The 21,312-nt window shown below is 33.1% G+C and overlaps 1 protein-coding gene across 3 annotated transcripts; it reads left to right on the top strand.

The window, feature by feature from the left end:
• Nucleotides 1-581: 581 nt before the first annotated feature.
• Nucleotides 582-20,955, top strand: LOC132741592 (uncharacterized; the record flags this gene model as incomplete). 3 transcript variants are annotated; one of them, XM_060729795.1, is given in 7 exon segments in its annotated part: nt 582-726; nt 4,388-4,876; nt 5,415-5,688; nt 8,024-8,168; nt 16,540-16,883; nt 19,139-19,265; nt 20,846-20,955. In XM_060729795.1, coding segments are annotated over 6 exon segments (1,452 nt in total), but the record flags the coding sequence as incomplete, so codon positions are not given.
• Nucleotides 20,956-21,312: the final 357 nt, after the last annotated feature.

The raw sequence follows: 21,312 nt of genomic DNA, 5'->3' as shown, positions 1-21,312 counted from the left end.
TGCTAGACTTTAGAATCTGTCCTTTATATTCTAGACTTTATCTTTTGTCCAAGGTAAAACATGGATTTTGCAGCAGACAGATTCTAATACTGCTCCCCAAAAAATCAGGTCCGGGATGTCTTAACAGGGTCTTCCTGGTCGAATTCGGGTACGTTACAATACCGAAATCCACTTGATTTCGGTAAAGTTACCGAAATCAACTTTTCATTACCGAAATCAACTCGTAAAAAAACTGGTTAAAATATTGCTATTATTTCTTCATTATTTGATGAAAAATAGTGAAAATTATAGACTTTCAGTTAAAAAATCTATTGAAAATATTTTATTTTAATGATGTTAAATATTAACAAAAATATAATAAAAAGGTTTATTGTGGTCACAGGCGCTTGTCACATAATCAAATATTTTACATAATCGGTCTATATATGTATCTTTATATACATATATAGACCGATTATGTAAAATATTTGATTATGTGACAAGCGCCTGTGATTGTGGTTCTATAAGTTGATTTCGGTAATGAAACGTTGATTTCGGTACTTTTCGGTATCGTAACGTACCGCTAAAATTCAATATATAATGGTACGGTGCGATACGGAATTTAGTTAAGCTAGTAAACCAGGAAGTAAACCGGAACTCCAACGACAACAAACATCGGTCGGCAGCATGACTTTTATTCCTTTTTGACATGCAAATGAATTGTTATAATTCAATCCATTTTATCAGGTTTGTGATAATCTAAAATTAAAACCTCTACAAAAGTTTATTAATTCATTGCCCTGGAGTCAAAATTGGCCAACCTTGAGCATCACCTGTTGAAAGAGACTGGTAAAGGTCTAGTCTCAATTTTTCGACGGCAAGACAGACCGATTTTATAATCTGATATTTCATAGATGTCTGTCTTTACGTCTCAACCAGTTACGATCAAAACTGTGTCGGAAATCGAGCCGAGCAAAATTTCAATTTTTTCACTGCAACATGAAAATTTTCACACTGGCATGTATATTTGTTCAAATTGTTGTTATAAACCATACATTGTCTTTAAAAGAATCATAAAATGACAAAAAATAACTTAAATTACCTAAAAAACTTTAAAATGGTACCTGTCGCTGAAATGTAAACAGCGAACGTGATAACCAATGAAAACGTTTTATTTTCATTTAAACATATTAGTACACCCGAGGAGGCTGCACGCGGTAAACACATACAAAAGCGCTATTTTTAAAGGTGTTAGTAAATATTTTGAATTCATTTAGATTTAGAAACCACTTGTGATGAATATATCCTTCAAAATTATATTCTCGTACGCTTGTCGCTGAAAAAATCACATAGTTTTTACTGCGAAAACCCGGAAGATCCCTAGCACAAGAATTAATTGACATCAAAACATTTACAATAACAGTCCACATAAATGATCAGTATTATCAAAATAAAAATATCTTTAAAGAAACAAATAAATAACAGGCAGATTCTATGAATGTGCCTAACTATAATAGAACGACTTAAGTTAACTACGCGCTCTCTTTTTTTATCCCGACCTTTAATATACGTACCTTTCCCGACAGAAATATTTAAATATTAAAAATTTTGTAAAAGAAAATTAAAGCATGGTCCAAAGTACCTAGTATTCGTTTACCCAGTTGTGATTTAATTCAAGAGATGTTGTAATCATATTGAATAGAAAAAACAAATGAAAAACAAGCGCCATCAAAGTGCCCTTTTTCCCCCTTTCCTTCCTGTACAACTAGAATTGAAGTAGTCAATAGTTTAATGACAGAAAGTCATGCAGATCCTTTTGTCTACAGCGGTCAAATTTTGTCCAGAGCAGGGAAATAATTATTTCACGCGGTGAAAGACGTACAGAAATGAATGACGCTTGCTTTGTTCTAGCGCAACGTATCGTAAGTTGATCAGATTATAAAATCGGTCTGTCTTGCAGTCGTAATTAATATCTAGACTAAGTCCATCTGTGATAAAAGTTATGAAATTCAAATCTTGGATACATTAAATGAAAGAGAAATTTAAAGAATAATTAACTAGTTTTTTTTGTAAATATAAAAAGCACATGTATACAACATGACTTACAGTCGAGGATCCTATCGTATCGGTGGTTGTAGTTATTCGATCAGCGCGTAAATTGTTTACGGCATGGCTTCAGTCATGCTTTAAATTATCAACAGAATTTACGAAAATCTTTATAATTTTTTAGGTGATATTTGCCTGTGAAGTGATTGATGTTTATAATATCTTTCTTCCAGTCTAATTTATTGAAATAAATGAAATGGAAAATTATAAATAAATAAAAATCGCCGAAAAATCGTATGTTAGAGCTCTTGAAAGATAAGCAAAGAAAATGTAAAATTACTCCGCATAATCTTCGTTTACAACAAAAACTGAAAAAAAAAACTCCGCTATTTATAACACAATTCATAGAACTTATACTTTGGTTTTCTTACATATATGCGGAAAATGATCAGACATAAATGATTGAGGGGATATTCCTACGTTATCGCGTGAAAGAGTGGATGAAATTACCGATCGCGTTAATTACTGGAAAAAATGTATTTCTAAATCACGTTTTCTTGATATTAGGAAATGATATTCTAATTTTAAAATGTTTATTATTATTTTCATTTCCCTGTTATGATTTGAAGATTGTGTAAGAAAAGAAATAGATATTAAACAGCAAACTCCTTGATAAACGAAACATTGGAGGTTGATACACTTTGTGAAATATATAGTTATTTATCAAGTTTCAACAGTGGTTTGAAATCTTCGTATTAATAATGATAATAATAATAATTTTAATTAAAATAATAATGATAAAAGGAAAACGTGTATCTTTCCCGGAGATCTTTTATTTTTAGGGTTGTTTTGTTGTTGTTGTTGTTCTTTTTGTCTTTTTTTCTAGTAGCCCCATTCATTATGTTGGTACTTTTTACGAAGTGACATACAGTAACTAACAAACTTTCTAAGAAATATGTATACATTCTCGTCAGTTTTAATATAATATATATATATAGATAGCAATTGCAAAATGACAGTATCAATGCCCAGGACGTGTGTATTAATCTGTACTAAACGTTTGAGTTATTGCCTGGATACCCTAGTTAATTTATTCACTAAAGGACTAAATAAAACATTTGCAGACGAAACAACCACAAAACCCGTTTTCATGTGTACAACGGAATTCCCGCAGTACATACTGCAAGCTAGTGAGATTTATCAATACACTACCGTTAGGTAGAGTTTTAGCGGTGTAAAACAAAAAACGTTGATATGAGTAGGAATTTGTAACCATTGTGCATTAAAAACATACAACTTTCTGATCAATTTTCATTAAATTAATTCTATTTTGAATAAGCTTTGCAGGTATGTATTTTTTTTCAAGAAATGTTGAGTTTAAATAAATATTTGAAGCCGTCAAAGTTAGCGACGAGATTCTGGTCGCTGGCACATACACAAAGAAGGAAAACTTGCCGCATTGTTTTGAATCATAAGTGGGTTGTGCGCGAAGGGCGACCATCGTATATATAAAAAAAAGCCCTAAAGCGCACAATTTGTTGGGCTAATATGAATCATACCTCCCTGGTCAAAATTGGTTCCTGCCCCAGGGGGTCACTTAGTTTATATAGTCCAACTAATTGTACTGCGCGACGAGATATTGTGCTATTTTCGTGTCTGGGCAATAGCGACATTCTGCCCCAGAACGAAAATATCTCAGAATCAAGCTTTGGCACGTCAATATATTTTGACTATTAGTTTATATAGCCTGTATGAAAGCAAATTTGATTAGAAAATGCTCAAAGCAAAAGATTTTATATAGTTAAGATATTTGCTATGTGGCATTGTCTAGTTAACTTTTGAAATCAATTTAGTTTGGTCAAATGCAATGCATTGTAGGTGAGCAATGGAGACCCTTGATGGCTCTCTTGTTTTATAATATTATTAACCCTTTCGCTGCCAGAGGGTTGTTTATTTATTTATTGATCACCTATTTGCCAGAAGGTTTTCTAAGAAATTACTATATTATTAATGAATATTATTATTATTATTTGTTATTAGTATTATAATAATTATATATGTTTCCAAATCTGCTAGTATAATAATAATTATTGTCGATGGTATAATTATCTATATATTTATTATGATAACTATTATTATTATAACTATTATTATTATAATTATTATTATTATAATTATTATTATTATTATAGAAACAGCAAAAGCCGTCCATATGGCAAATACGCCGAAAATAATAGGGACAGCATATGCCGTCCCTATGGCAGTGAAAGGGTTAATGATTTTGATAATTATAATTATATCAAATCATTCAGAACAATGATCCGCTAGTCATTATAATAAACTTCTATATTTTTGTTTTCAGATTCCGTATGGTAAAAAATGTATCAAGATAAATTGTAATGGGTGCTGGTGCATCGATACCAGAACTCCCAGAGGCTACTTTAGCGTCTATCACACTATCTAGCACGTCAGAAACCAGTAGTGGTTACCATAGCTACACAGAAGATAAAGACACTATTACCAAGTTGCCATCTATACAACATCAGACCAAAGTCATGGCAAAGCGCCCTCTAGCATCGAGACCATCTTTGATTATAGGGGCCATAACTAAGCAGCAACAAGATAAAGAGGAGGAACTAGAGAAAAAAAATGTACTCAAGACACCGGAACTGAGGAAGGTGTTCGAGGGATTTGAACAATGTAAAAAATTTCTTACAGATGCCTCTAAAAGAAATGAAAAATTTTATGAATCACTCAATCACATGCTTCAAGACAATATGATTAAAATATTCACAAAGTTTGACAAAGATGAGCAGCGTATGGTGATGGCTAATAGATTAGCCAGAATCAAGTAAGAATTTATATCAACATGTATATAAGTAATAATGAATTTACACATTTGGTTTTTAATGTATAAATAGTGTTAAATGTTTTATGAGATACCGTAGGAATGTTTTAAGGTTTACTTTTGAGAGATTTCACATTCAATACTGTCGGATGAGGCTATGTACTTTGAGGTGGCAGCTCAGTTTTTGTATATTACAATATAAATGGATTGCTCCAAATTCAAAGCTAAGTAAATCTATTACATAGCAAGTTTACAGGTAATAACAATAACATATTATTGTCACTTGAATGCAAGTAATTATAGTGACTTAGCAATGCAAGCAGTTTAAAAAGAGGCTTTAATACTGTTACAAGAGATGCTGCATTTTAATTTATGTTAGCACAAAGTAATTTACTTGCAAGGTTTTTTTTTGCAATATGTTGTATATATATAATTAAATGTATATGAAAATAAGGTAGGACATTGTTGTGCTAGCCCACATCAGGAACATGTTTATAGTATACATCTCTGCCCACATGATACATACAGTTTAATATTTCAGCATTGTCGGAGCATTGGTTGATTACTATAACTTTGTGTATGATGACCTTGATGTGGATGGAATAAACACTGGATTTGTTGAGGAGGTGAAAGAAAAAGAGGCCCAGTATCCGGGTGACCATGGCTCTCTTCTGGTCCTCACAATTCGTGAAATACTTTGGAACTATTCGGATAGCAGTCATACATTTTCCGAGAAGATTTCACAGACTGACTTGTTCCATAAACTTGCACATGATCTAGATATTATTAGAGAAGATGATCTTGCGGATATGGCGGTACTTGTTTGCTTATTTTTTTTATGTTTTTCTATCTTAATACATTTCAAATGAATACTTATACCATTTGCAGATTATTTAAGTTCAACTCAAAATATGAAGTGTACGAGAGATGTCCTACTCCTACCCAGATGTCTTCATTCAGATTCAGATTTCAGATTAAAGTTTTTTTATTTAGCTAGACTATTCACCCTGGCGTCCAGGTGTTGGCGTAACACTTTTGATAAGGTTTTCCATGCACATTCATATCTCATCAACCACTGAAGTCATTTGCTTGTAAATTCATACACTTATTTAAGGACATATAAGGAGGTCACTTTTTAAGGCCCATAACTTTAGCATTGATTTTGACAGAATTATGACCTTTTTTGAACTTAAAAAAATTGTGCTTAAAAAATTTTTGGTTTGTTTTACATGCAACATCAGTCTTCAAAACTACTTACTTAAAACTTAATACTGTTCTTTAAGATCATAATTAAAGGCCACTTACCAAGGCCCATAATTCATGCATGTATTTTAACAAAATTATGGCCCTTTTTGAACATTTCAGTTTTACATGCAACATCAATCTTCTAATCTACTGAAAGTATTTACTTGAAACTTAATACATCACTTCAGGTTCATAATAAAGAATCACCTTCCTTCTCTGACATGGATTTTGACTGAATTTTGACCATTTGTGAATTTAGAATATCTTTTGTTCAAGTTTTACTTGGAATATTTATCTTTCATATCACTACTGATAGTGTTCTCTTGAAACCTGATTCATGCATTTTGAATTACAATTCATGGTCACTTTCAAAGACCTATATTAACCCTGGCATTGATTTTGAATGCTTTAAGGCCCTTTGTGAACTTAACAAATTCTTAAATTTCATATCCAACACTCATAACTATATTATGTACATTATTCGTATTTTTGTGGGGAAAAAAATCTTCCTCATTGTAAATTCTTCATTATCCTGGGGCTCTTTTTTTTACTATCAGACGCTGATAATAGTGGAGGATGCTGTCCAAGAGACAGCTATAGTTGAAAAATCTAATTAACAATAACTTGAACTAATATCACTTCGGATCAAAATTATTTGTATAGTAAACTGACCACTGAAGATTCTTACCTTACCTTATTCCCATATCACAACTATCGGATGGTTATACAAGTACTTCTAAATAAAAACAACAGCCATGTATTGAACATTTATTTTTCATGATTTTTTAACCATTCACACTAACAATATAGATGCATCGAAACATTTGACATTAAAATATCAGTGTTTGTTTCTATTGTCAAAATGCTGAAACTTAAAGCACAGTGCCATGACAGACATAAAAACACATTTAAAAAAGTGTACGCTCAAAGTTTGAACATTACATTGTAAAAATTTCTTGTAGCTAAAATAATTTAAGATCGTATCAGCACACTTGAAAGGCCGATGTTTTTCACACCTTGAAATTCACAAAACAGTGTTTTTAGTCTTTTTACACATCTTTAATGAGATTTTAAGATTGAAAAAGTTGCCCAACAGATAATGAGTATAAAATATAAAATATAACACTTGTAAGTTGTTAATTAAGCAGACAGATTATCTGTCACTTACCAACGGAGCTCATCTTCAGTTGTTTGGAACGGCAGAGATCACGTTTTCTTACACATGTCAACAATTTTGTAGCTCTTTGTTCTTTTAAATATCGATATAACGTTGGCATTGAAACGTGAGAATATTATTTGTTCCATGACCTAGTTACCAAAAAGAAAAGAAAACATGGACAAAAGCACGTACATAATTTATGTCAATCCTATATATGACTAAAAATTTTCCATTAATAAGAACAGGAAATTTATGAACATTGAACCAGACCAAGCCTCTGATATGAGTATTGCAATTTAGCTCATTCTATCATATTTATTATTTGTACCATTAAACAGGCTTTTGCATGTAAACTTTAAATCTCAAAGATTGGCATCAGTCCTGTTTGTATAAATTTATTATAAATTATGCACTTTATAACCTTTCATATGACTGATAACTTTTTATCATTATGACTTATAACTTTATATATTTAAGCCTTTTGTAGATCATGGTCCGCACTGTCCAATATTCAGTCACTCGATATTTAGGAAATTTCCCTAAAAATGCTTAATAGATTTGTCCAGATTAAAGGATGTTCGCTTACTAACTCTATTACAAGTACAGAAACTGATAGCGAACAGGATGGATCCTGATCAGACTACACGGATGCGCAAGCTGGTCTGGATCCATGATGGTCGCAAACGCATTATGTTGGTTTTGTTGTACCGCGGCTCATTATATAAATGTATTGTGTTTGATTTTAGACAATTGAAGACATGGATTTGTTTGCTTTTAACTCAGCTGTAGGAATTCTACATAACTGTGCTAGAAACCCGGACATTGATAAAGAGATATTCAGGAGACTTAAACTCACAGAGTTGCTGCATCCATTCTTAAAGTCTACTGTTTGTAAGTTACCCTTGAAAACCTTGAAAAACTATATATTACGAAAAGGTATAAAACTATGATGAAGGGTTTGTGTGTTGTTGGTAGAACGAATGTTTGCAAGAAGGTAAGAATCAAATCAAATTGAATGAGTTTTGGTTCGTTATGTTCATACATATTATTTGTGCTTTAGAGGAGTGATAGGTAAATATGTCTGAAAATATTTATTGATTATGATGTATTGTTGGGTGCCCTAATGAAATTCATCCTTGTTCTACGGTCAACAACCTGACTGTGTATGTCAGAAAGTCTCAACAAATTTTTCGTTAAGGAAGAAAACAATATTTTTATCATCAATGTTTAATTAATGTATCTGCCAAATTTCTTCAACATTGAAAGTTTGGATCATTAGAAAATATAGTGTATCAAATAGCGTATCAAACTAGCACAGAAAAATGCTAAGGGTAATGAATCATGGCCACCTGTGGATACTTTATTAGGAATGCTTTACTCATTGAACTTATTCTATAATAATTTGTGTTTAGAATATAACACAAAACATGATGGTAGTACATTATGGTCATGGTGCTGTCGGTCCATCAGTATGTCTGTCTGTTCAAACAAGTAGGTATGTAGATTGCTATGGGAACAATTATATAAGAAGCATAATATTTCCTTTGATGTTATTTGTATAGAAAGCTCAAAAATATATGTGACTACTTTTTTCCTTTATGCAACTAGAAGAAAAATAGAGAGAACAAAACAGGAGCCATTAGAATACCAAAATGAGGATTGACATTCTGGGTTTCTGTTAACAATTTGTTTCAGCATGATAGATTTTGGAAAGATATAAATGATTGAATGATTGTGTATATAGTTGGCACATAAGTATGTTATATCAAAGTACATGTTAAATTTTATTTTCACTTCAATCATCGTATCATTGGTAGAGTTATGCCAGTTCAAAACAAATTTATGCCCCTTTTTAAGCAAATTTTCTGTTCAGCAAGATAAATTTAGAAGAATTGCAATGATTGTCTTATGTTTTGAATGCTAGTAGTGAGCTATGTCAAGTAGTCAATCAGTCATAGGTCAAGGTCAAAGTGGAAGCTTCAAATCAGAATATAAATACAACAATATTCCAACATTGAAATCTAGCCATAATTAACAAGACTGTTGATGTACCTGACTTTGGGGTATTGATTCTTTGCCCATGACTTATTGGTTTCCATGATTGATGGTTGGGTTATGTATACATGTCACAAACATTCCTTGTTGATTGAGTTATGCCCCTGTATATGCAAATTTTCTGTGACATCATTAACTGTGCCATTACAATATAATTCCTCAAACCATTGTAAATGACATTAAGTCATGATTTCCATGTAAGTATGGGATTGGGGTTTATACATGTATTGCCTCTCTAGAAAATTGATTTTCAGCTGCTCATGTGTACTGCACTCTATGACCTATTTTACAAAGAACTTTATGAACCATAGAGGAAGGGTAAACTGGGATTGCTTAAATCCCTCAACATATTTGTACAATTTTTGTGCCCCCACGTTAGTGGCGGGCATTTAGATTTACCCTTGTCCGTCCGTCCGTCCGCACTACCGAAAAGGGATAGGGGGCCATCTAACTGTAAACAGAACAAAAGAGAACAAAAGAGTTCATTCCGTAACAATAGAGTAAGGGGCCATTGGCCCTCTATTAAACAATAGAAAATAACAAAAGAAATGGCCCCTTATTCCATTTCGGCCGGATGTCCGTCCTTCCGTCCGTCCTTCCGTCCGTCCGTTCACTTTTGTGTCGCACGTAACTCAATAAGTATTTGCCCTAGAGTCATGAAACTTTACAGGAATGTTGATCAGCATGTGTAGTTGTGCACCTGGGTATTTTGGTCTGGATATTTTTAGTATTTTCAGAGTTATTGCCCTTGACTTAGTAAAATTTTGCAATTTTCAACTTGTGTCGCATGTAACTCAAAAAGTATTTGACCTACAGTCATGAAACTTTACAGGAATGTTGATCAGCATGTGTAGTTGTGCACCTGGGTATTTTCGTCTGGATATTTTTAGTATTTGCAGAGTTATTGCCCTTGACTTAGTAAAATTTTGCAATTTTCAACTTGTGTCGCATGTTACTCAAAAAGTATTTGACCTAGAGTCATGAAACTTTACAGGAATGTTGATCAGCATGTGTAGTTGTGCACCTGGGTATTTTCGTGTGCATATTTTTTAGTATTTTCAGAGTTATTGCCCTTGACTTAGTAAACTTTTGAAATTTTCAACTTGTGTCGCACATAACTCAAAAAGTATTTGACCTACAGTCATGAAACTTTACAGGAATGTTGATCAGCATGTGTAGTTGTGCACCTGGGTATTTTCGTCTGGATTTTTTTAGTGTTTTCAGAGTTATTGCCCTTGACTTAGTAAAATTTGGAAATTTTCAACATGTGTCGCACGTAGCTCAAGAAGTATTTGACCTAGAGTCATGTAACTTTACAAGAATATTGATAAGCATGTGCAGTTGTGCACCAGGTATTTTCGTCTGGATTTATTTAGAATTTTTAGAGTTATTGCCCTTCACTTAGAAATTTTTTAGCAATTTTCAACTTGTGGTGCAAGTTTCTCAAAAAGGATTTGACATAGTCATTAAACCTTATGGGCAGGTTGCTCAGCATATTTTAGATTTTCACCTGAGGTTTCGCTTTTGGATTTATCCAGTATTTGTAGAGTTATTTCCCTTGACTTAGTAAAAAGATTGACAGAACAGTGGCGCGGTGGGGGCACCCGTGTCCTATGGACACATTTCTAGTTTAATATCATAAGCATATTGATTGACATGAAAAGCAAAATATTTAGTTCTTTATATAATATAATTATTATAAAAACCATTTTATATTTTCTGAATTAAGCCCCATTCAATGTCTATGTAAATTTAGCTGCGACCCTAACAATTATGACATAAGGTGACATGCTATACCAAAATAGATAATCGCATACTGTTTTCAATTAGCTTGTGTGTTTGCGGGTAGAACTTTTGTTTCTTTATGAGATTATGAGAATAGGGGGTTGTCATATTATCCTGCCAGTTAATTAGAATGTAACAGCTCAGTAGCCGTCTTGGGAATGCCAATGTACTTTTTGATGATTTTGTAAATTTATAAGTGAAATACATTACTTTTTTATTTGTTCTTTGGTTAACATTTTTTCATTTTACAATTTAGATCACTGGCAATCAATACATGTATAGGCTTTAAACAAAACATGTTAGTACATGTATGTACTTATTTACACATGTATACTAGGCTTTAAACAAAACATGTTAGTACATGTATGTACTTATTTAGTACATGTATGTACTTTGTATTTGAAAGATTTAATTAATATATGATAACCTCTTAATGAGTAAAATGGTAATTACTATCATCAAGTTTATGTGTTTTTTTTAACAATAGCGCACTGTTTTACTTTCATTATAACATAACAGTTATTATGCCCCCACAATGTGGGTGCATATAGCGTTGCACTTGTCCGTCCGTCCGTCTGTCAGTCCGTCCGTCCGTACGTCCCGAAATCTTGTGAACGCAACTCCTTTTAAACCGTTTGGCAGATTTTGCTTAAACTTATAGGGGTGAACAACCTTAATGTGAAGATGGTAGTAAAGGAAGGAATTTTCGCTGCGACCAAATTTAACAGACTTATGGCCCTTTGTTGATTTTTTCATTAGATACTATGTAGAAATTTTGTGAACGCAACTCCTCTTAAACCGGATGGCAGATTTTGCTTAAACTTACAGGGATGAACTGTCAACAACCTTAAGGTGTAGATGGTAGTAAAGGAAGGAATTTTGCAACCAAATTTAACAGAATTATGGCCCTTTGTTGATTTTTTCACTATATACTACAGTAGAACTTCGGTAAGTCGAAGTTGAAGGGACTTGCGTAAAAACTTCGACACATCGGGACTTTGACTCATGAATCGCTCTCATTTCCATGACAAAATTTCGACCTGTGACTAGTCCTAATTATAAGATCTATAACGAAACCTATTTCATGTTTTTCCATCATTAATCTGCTATTTACATTTTACAATGATAAATATAGCATGTTAAATAATTATTATTATGCTAATTATTTGGACTACCCGTTGATACAATAGAGTTATAAAAGGCGTAACAATACGAAAGGGCGATAACTAAACCAGCTTATAGTAAATATTTCGCGTGTTATTCTCACGCGGCACCGGGTCAATGATGTTTTCAAATGAAAGTAGTTCTTACTGTTTACTTTCAAACAAAGGTGCCCGACGCATGACCTGGACCCCCACCCCCCAACCCCACACTACAACCCCCCATATTTTCAAAAATAAAAAATGATCATCTGAAACCTGTAAAACACTATCCAATATGCATATTATGATCAAATTAATAGTTTCCAACAAAAATATAAAATTCTATTGTTAAGTAATAAATTATTATTATTATATATTGGGGGGTTGTAGTGTGGGGTTGGGGGGTGGGGGTCCAGGTCACGCGTCGGGCACCTTTGCTTTCAAATACCACTACGGCAATTAAAATAGTAACGATCAAAGCATTTTATCACACATTTTATCGCAAACAAAGACGGTTTGAACACACGGCTGTGTAATTAACACCTGTCACACAATGTGATTGGAAATCGTCTTCGCAGCCAGATAAGGTGTGAAAAATGTCTCGAGATGGAAGGTGTCGAAATAATCGAACGACTTCGACTTATTTGTGGTAAATTGCACTAGATTTACTTTATACGGACCACAAAAAAACTTCGACACATCGAAAAATTCGACACATAAAATCTCGACTCATAAATAGGTTTTTATAAGGAATATATAGGGGAAAAAGTCGGGACTTTCATTTTTCTTCGACACATCGAGCAAATCGACTAATCGAAGTTCGACTCATAGAAGTTCTACTGTATGTAGAAATTTTGTGAACGCAACTCCTCTTAAACCGGATTGCAGATTTTGCTTAAACTTACAGGGATGAACAACCTTAAGGTGTAGATGGTAGTAAAGGAAGGAATTTTTGCTGCAACCAAATTTAACAGAATTATGGCCCTTTGTTGATTTTTAGTTTTCAACTTGTGGCACATGTAGTCCAAAAAATATTTGACCTAGAGTCATAAGATTGACAGAACAGTGACGTGTGGGGGCATCCGTGTCCTATGGACACATTTTTAGTTCTTGATGGAACAACAGTTCCATCTTCGGGAACATTCTTTTGGCATGTAGTGACTGTAGATGACTGAAATAGTGATTTTTCTTTTTTTTGAATTACTGAAAGCCCCGATTGGTTGACAAAAGCCCCATGACCAAAAATAGCAAGTGATAGGTCACATGTTATTGATCCATCCCTAATTGATGTTTTCTTTGGAGAGAAGAACCAATTTATAAATGTTTTTAAAATATAAGAAAATGTCACGTGTAGGAACACTGTTTTGGTGGTAATAACAGGAAAAACATGTACCTATCGATAACTGAATTAAGTTTCAAGTTAATGACATTATAGGATAGGCTGAAACATCTTTAACTCTTACATTACTTTATTGTCTTTAAAAATGTTTTTTTTTCTTAGCCTTCATTATTGCACAAGGGATCTACTTAAAATAAATGTTTCTTATTTTTTAATCACATCATGTGTAACAAGGTTTTTATCTCTTACACTGTCCAATGCTTTCAGAATCAAGCCCTTGAACTTTGAATTTTCCTTAAAAAATTTTCTTTTTTACTATTACTTTATTTTTAGAATCCATAAAAATATGATCCTGATTTTCTGTCTGAACAAACTTTAATGAGACCAACCCGCTATTAAGAATAAATTTGCAAAGTCCCTTCAGCGGTCTCATTAAAGAAATTTTACTGTACTTCTTTATTTGTTGAGGGGGTAACTTGAAACTTCACATACCGTAAAATTCCTAATAAACGCCCCTCCCCTAATAAAGGCCCCCCAGGTCTTTTGATAAGGAAAACAATCTACTTATCAGTGCTGAACTCATAATTTAAGCCATTATTTTATTCAAATCATTCAGAATCCATTTTAATTTATAGTAAACTCAAATATGTATAATATGAACTTTAAAATAAAGTTATTTCCAACAATTGCTAACACTAAATATATTTACAGTGATTTTTGGATTTAGGAAAAACTGTGTTGTAATAATAGCCCCCCTTTTGGAAAATGTTTAGCCCCCGGGGGCGTTTATTAGGAATTTTACGGTACATGTTTTTTATTATCAAGGTGATAAGGTTTGTCACTCTAGCCTCAATATACCCAGAATTATCTCCCTCTGGAACTAAGGAAAAAAAATTTCCTTAAAAATTGTTACTTCATAATGTTATTTCTTTTATTCACAGAGATTTTAACTTTAAAACCTCATATGAGCCATGTCACAACAAAACCAACATAGTGCATTTGCGACCAGCATGGATCCAGACCAGCCTGCACATCCGCGCAGTCTGATCAGGATCCTTGCTGTTCGCTTCCCAACCCTTTTACTAGTAAAGAAACTAATAGCGAACAGCATGGATCCTGATCAGATCCGTGCAGGCTGGTCTGGATCCATGCTGGTCGCAAATGCACTATGTTGGTCTTGTCATGGCGCGGCTCAAATTATATGTTGTTTAATCATTAGCTGCAGTAAATGTGGTAAGGTTCATTAGCATCAATGTTTCAAGAATTATCTCCTTTAAAGTATTCTATGTTTTTTACACTTACTTATTTTTTTCTTCAGGGATATACTTATTGATGTTAGTTATATAATGCAAATATTTAAAGGCACCTTATGTTCCAGAAATGCATTGATTTTTATTTCTCAAAAGCTTTTTACTTTTGATGCACTTTTATAGTTTCTTAAATGTTACTCATTTGTCAATTACCTGAACCATCCTTTCCTTCTGTTGTTATTTGGCAATAAGTACATTTATAATGATTTAGTATTTTGTTTGGAAGTCAAAATACTTCTGTGTTTACATTTTTTCTACTTTTATGACATATTATTCCACAGTTATAATAGTGCTATTTTCTTCAAACAACAAGCATCTCACATGCTCTAAAACCATTATTTAAAAGAAGGTTATTTAATTCATTAATGCCATTTTTAAAGAAGTCAGATTGTATTCATTTCTTAGCCATAATGTGCCTTTGATATGTATAAATTACTATACAGAAAAAAGTTATATAGCAGATATAAAAAAAATAACTCTGGCCATACTGTTATGCATTGAAAAAAAAGCAGGCAATATTATATCTTTTTTTATACTCCACAAAGTTTAAGGGGGGTGGGGGGTGGGAGTAGGAGTGAGCTTGTCCTTAATTAAGTTAAGAATGAGATATCATAATCAAATTAATGTGTAGCATGCTTATGAGGGGGACCCCCTAGGTGCAAGATCAAGGTCACTGTTACTTAAAATAGAAAAATAGTTTATGGGCATTTACCTGAGTAAGGCATGAGATATTGTAGTCAAACTTGTTGTTTAGCATTAGTTTGTGTGGACTGGGATTGCTTCTTGACCCACCTATGTTCAATGTCACTGTTACTGAAAATAGAAAAATACTTAAAACTGTGGATGAAATTTGAGTTAGGAATGCAATATTTAAACCAGCATTAGTGTGTTGCAAGCTTATGTGCAGAATTCACTTGGGATTGCTTTTGGATCCTTAAAGCATGACTAAATCTTTGATTTCTTGCTGTATACACAATTATAGTCTCCCAATTAATTTGTAGAATAAAAAAAGAAATAAAGAAAGTTAGTCATACTGTATTTTGCAAATTTTCTCAGATTCAAACATTTTCATATATGAATCATTTCATTCAGTGGTGGTTCTGAATTTGCACTATTAAGCATAATTTAAAAATCAATCTCATAGTCACACTTGTGTGTAAAATTCTTGTCTTATAAATAACTTGTTCTGGTTGTCTTCATTTATTTTTCAGTTCAGTCTTTTTACGTTTTAACATTGTATTCATAAGACAGTACAAACTAAATAATAATCCCATAAAACATGCACAGGTCTTGTTGAATTGATCAATAGTTTTTTATAGGGACTTAACGCTGCCTGGGCCTGAAAATTATAACAATTATTTTAATGATACGTTAAATATTTTATACGTATATCTGGATCTGAAAATTGAATCCGACACCAAACTCTGATTTGAATGTCAAAGCGCACGGTTTCCACTTGGCTGAAATAGTTGATGGGCTTTTGATAACCCAAATTTAAACAAGAGCTCTGCATGTCTAAGTGATATGCCAAAAGTCTGCGCTGTCTTATGAAAACATCTTGACTCCAAATGACATCTCTACTTTTTACTGAATGCTAGTACTGACTGTATATGATTTTTGTTATCTTATAGATGTAAAGATGATAACATTGTTGGCATTAGGAAACATTATAACAGAAGAAGAGGTGTCGAAGCTTGCAGCAGAGGAAGACGTGATTGATTTCCTCCTTAAAGCCATCGTCAAGGCCCTTAACTCTGCTGACAAGAAAGAGCACGGTTTTCACTTGACTGAACTAGTTGATGGGCTGGCAGCTATGGCTCAAAGTGACACCAATAAATCTAAGATCATGTCTAAAGAGAATCTGCTACAAACTCTTGTCAAGATAATCGAGGGAAAAGTTACCACGGAGGTTCTTGCTTGCGTAAAGTTAGTTTGGGAACTGGCTTTCTTGTCCAATAATAAGGTCGCAATAAAGGTGATATCTTTATATTCTTTTAGTCTGTTACAATTTTTTATTAACTCCACTTGTCACAGATAAAAGTGGAGTTATTCTCATGACCTTTGCATGTCAGCATTGTTTAATCTTTTTGTTTAAAGGGACTCCACTGAGGTTTTTTTGACATGATGGGACTGGAAATAATTTTTTGAGATTATTACTCCATTTGATGTAGATCAATACTAATAATATATGTGCAAAATTTCATATCATTAGCTCTCTTTGTTTTTCCAGAATAATTATTATAATAGTGAAAAATGAACCAAAATTGAAAAATCAGACTGAGAATAGCACAAATATATGATTTTCAATGTATTTCTTGTATATTTCTTGGTTATATTTTATTTATATTTTGTTTTAAGTGCTCATGCTTATCTAAGTGAATATTTTTCACAGAAACTATAAAAGCTAGATCTATATTCACTTCAAACTTTGGACACATTATAACTCTTTAATGAGGGCATATAAATTAATTTATTGAAAGTTATGGCCCTTTTTTGACTAAAATTTTTTTTTGCTAGGGTCCATTTCACACAAAAAAAGAAAAAAAAATGTGGCATTCACTTCAAACTTGAAATATTATTCTTTATTATGAGTTGGTAAATTTATTCTGACAAACACTTTTGCAGAGTTATGCCCCCATTTCTATTTACCTTTTATCATAGTATCTAGCACTGAGAAATGTGGAGTGTTCTCTCCAGGGAAAGGTCTTGTTACCTTATTTGTTAACTTTACAGTATTTACAGAACTACAGAGAATTAAAAATTGAACATGCTGCTTTATAATAATAATATGAAAAGGAGTATATTGAACAAGATGGAACATAAATTCTGTGTAATTATACTTACCTTTGCCACAAAAAGCTCACTCAATCAATAACTAGGGAATGCTTTGGCATACAGACCTAAGATTTCAGTTAGAGGTTGGTCATGACGAGAAGATAACTCATACTGATTTTGGGGGTCACGAATGATTGTTGCCTGTTAGTGTGGTGGCGTACATATTTCACAAACATTCCTTGTTCTATATATCAATGCAACATAATAATTGTTCATATAGCCTATTGGTTAATTAAGAGTAAATATTTCACAAGCATAATTCTTGCTCTATTTATTATGCCCTGCCATGTAATGGCCGGGGCATATAGTGTTACCCTGTTTCGTCATTCCGTCCTTCCATCCTTCCATCATTCTGTCATTCCGTCATCATCAGTTTCCGTTCATTATCTTAAGAACGGTTGCACACATTCAACTCAAATTTGACATATGGATATTTCATGAGAAAAAACAGGTTAAGTTCGAATTTGGTCATGGTTCGATGATTTTTGGCAGAGTTATGCCCCTTTTACTTTGAAAATAATATGAAATTTTCAGTTTCCGTTCATTATCTCCCCAAAGGTACAACACATTCAACTCAAACTTGACATATGGATGCGTCAAAAGAATATGCAGGTCTAGTTCAAATTTGGTCATGGTTCAATGATTATTGTCAGAGTTATGCCCCTTTCACTTTGAAAGTAATATGAAATTTTCATTTTCCGTTTATAATCTCCCCAATGGTGCAACACATTCAACTCAAATTTGACATATGGATATGTTTTTGGAATGCCCAGGCCAAGTTCGAGTTTGGTCATGGTTCAATGATTTTTGGCAGAGTAATGCCCCTTTCACTTTGAAAATAATATGAAACTTTCAGTTTCTGTTCATTATCTACCCAACAGTGTTACATATTCAACTTAAATTTGACATATGGATATGTCAAACGAATGGGCAGGTCAAGTTGGAATTTGGTCATGGTTTGATGATTTTTTGGCAGAGTTATGTCCCTTTCACTTTGAAAATAATATAGATACATCTTAGGAATAAGCAGTTTAAGTTTGAATTTGGTTGTAGTTCAATGATTTAAGACAAACTTATCTTTCCTGAATGTTGGAAAAATTTTGAACTTTCAGTTTCAGCGCTCTTACTTTTAGCCATTATTTTGGCTACAAATATGCAATATGCTATTTTTAAAAGGTTTAGACTGAATCATTTCAGTGCCTTGAACATTGTATGAAAATGGTTTGTGTAAACATTGAAAAGTTTTAAGGGCTTTGAACTTAAAATGAAAAAAATAATTAATGCACCATCTGAAATTTTGGCTGCATGCGGGGGCATCCGTGGCATGATGACACATTTCTAGTTAAAGCAACATTCATGTAGCTTATTGATTGATAATGAACAGTTTTATTACAGAAAAATAAATTATTAATGACAACCTTGGATTCACTGCGTAAAAATGAAGACGCGGATGTTCGGACAGCTGCAAATAGTGCTTGGTTTGTTCTAGTTGATAAAGATGAGAGACTTCATCATGAAGAGGGTAAGTTTTGTAGAGGTTACTACAGCAATAGCTATTCTCTATAAATCTAAAATGAAAGTTTGAGGTTTTGATTTTTATTCTGCTACAGCTAGATTGAATGTTACACCAGTAATGTTATCATTGATGAACAATGAAATATAATGGCTGTCACATCAGTGGTGGAAAAATTGATCGTCCGTATTGCCCAGGTTGTCCCACAACATATACGGACAAGTGTAAATTTTCAATAATTTGCTATATAAATATCATACAAACAAGTTAAAAAAATGTTTCAGATAAAAATAGACAAGTAAATCAAAATCATAATTTGCCAGCCCTGGTCACATGGTATACTATTTCAATGTTAAAAAAAAATGGTATAGTTTTGTTACTATTACTGTGTCAGCATGAAGGATAGAATCTATTTTATTTCTGTAGGAAAGTAGTAACTGGATTCAGAAGGGTATTAAAAGTTTATTAAAAGCATGAATTAAATAAGATATAACCTCAGCCTGACGAATTTACCTAATGGATTTGCCCTGCATTGAATTTGGAACATTCCATTTAAAGTTAAAGGGATCTCAGTGTCAAATTAAATAAAAAAATGTGCTACCAACAGTGTCAGACTGCATGGATGTGCAGACTGGCTTGACTTGGCTCTATACTGGTGGTAAAGGCTAATCATTTTTGAATTAAACATGGTAACAGGGTAATATATATTGAATAAAAATACTTATAAAAAATATTATATTGAAAATATTATATTGAAACCATTTGGTTCCCAATCAATCCCATCTTCCAATCCTCTATTAACTTAGTCTCAAACAATATCAAAATAACTCCCTTTGTGACGCAAGCCTAAATCACTCCCAAATTTATTGTACTGCTGACGTGTTGTATTTCAGAAACATTTTTGTTCTGCACTCTGGTATGTGCAGACAAACTCTCACTATGCTGATGGCAAACTTAAATCAGTCTCATTTCCACAATAGATAATTGAGCTTTGCCATGACAAAACCAACATTGTGCGTTTGCGACCAGCATGGATCCAGACCAGCCTGCGCGTCCGCACAGTCTGATCAGGATCCAACCTGTTCACTGACGAACTCAATACAAGTAGAGAAACTGATAGAGAACAGCATGGATCCTGATCAGACTGTGCGGATGGGCAGGCTGGTCTGGATCTGTGCTGGTGGCAAACTCACTATGTTGGTTTTGTCATGGCATGGCTCAATTGTTTTCTTCAGGTTAATGTTGCAATATCAGTTTAAAGGTTGAATTTGGTATTTTCGGTCGAATGATGGCTATATTGTCTAATACAATGTAGTTGTTATCCAGAACTCAGCAAATGACAGTTTTTCAAAGATCCCTACAAACAAACTTTTAACGATTTATCTTCACGGTGTAATGATGTTCACAATAGATAAGTCAACCTGTTTTAACCTTATTTTCAAAGCTATAATTGAAAAAGTTTATTAATTTTTTTTGTACTCTATTCTTAACAAGGAAAACCATCAAACTTTGGTAATTATATTTATACCATCCTGCCCATATTAATTTAGGAATGTCTTAGTAGAAAGGAATTATTTTACTTTTACCAGTCAACCAGAAATCTTTAAAGAAGAAGTCTCCTGTTGGAGGTCAGGCTACACCAAAAGGAAAACACATCATGTTCAGTTACTGTTGGAGAGATAAGGAGACTGTCCTGAAGGTATGTTTTCACTAGCACATTTGTCATTAGAATTGTTTTTATTTATTTGTTATATTAGAAAAGGAAGTTTTTTTCATAATATAGAGGAGAATGGGAAAAAATACTCAAATTTAAAGGAGCTCTCCTCATGTTTAAGTGACAGGCTGGTCGGGATCCATGCTGGTCGCAAACCCATTATGTTGGTTTTGTCGTGACGCGGCTCATATGAGATTGATCAGTAGGTGGTCCACAGGAAAATTTACTTAAACAGTGTTGGTTGCTTGTTAAATTTTGATGAAACTCTAAAAAAATGACCATTCAGTGGTTCTTTACTAAAGTTTCTGAAATAGTTTCAGGCTGTTTAACAAAGTGGCCACC

This window comes from Ruditapes philippinarum, unplaced genomic scaffold, assembly GCF_026571515.1.
Source record: "Ruditapes philippinarum isolate M1 unplaced genomic scaffold, ASM2657151v2 ctg2452_1_1_1_1, whole genome shotgun sequence".
Classification (NCBI taxonomy): Eukaryota; Metazoa; Mollusca; class Bivalvia; order Venerida; family Veneridae; genus Ruditapes; species Ruditapes philippinarum.
This window is presented reverse-complemented; position numbering and strand designations above follow the sequence as displayed.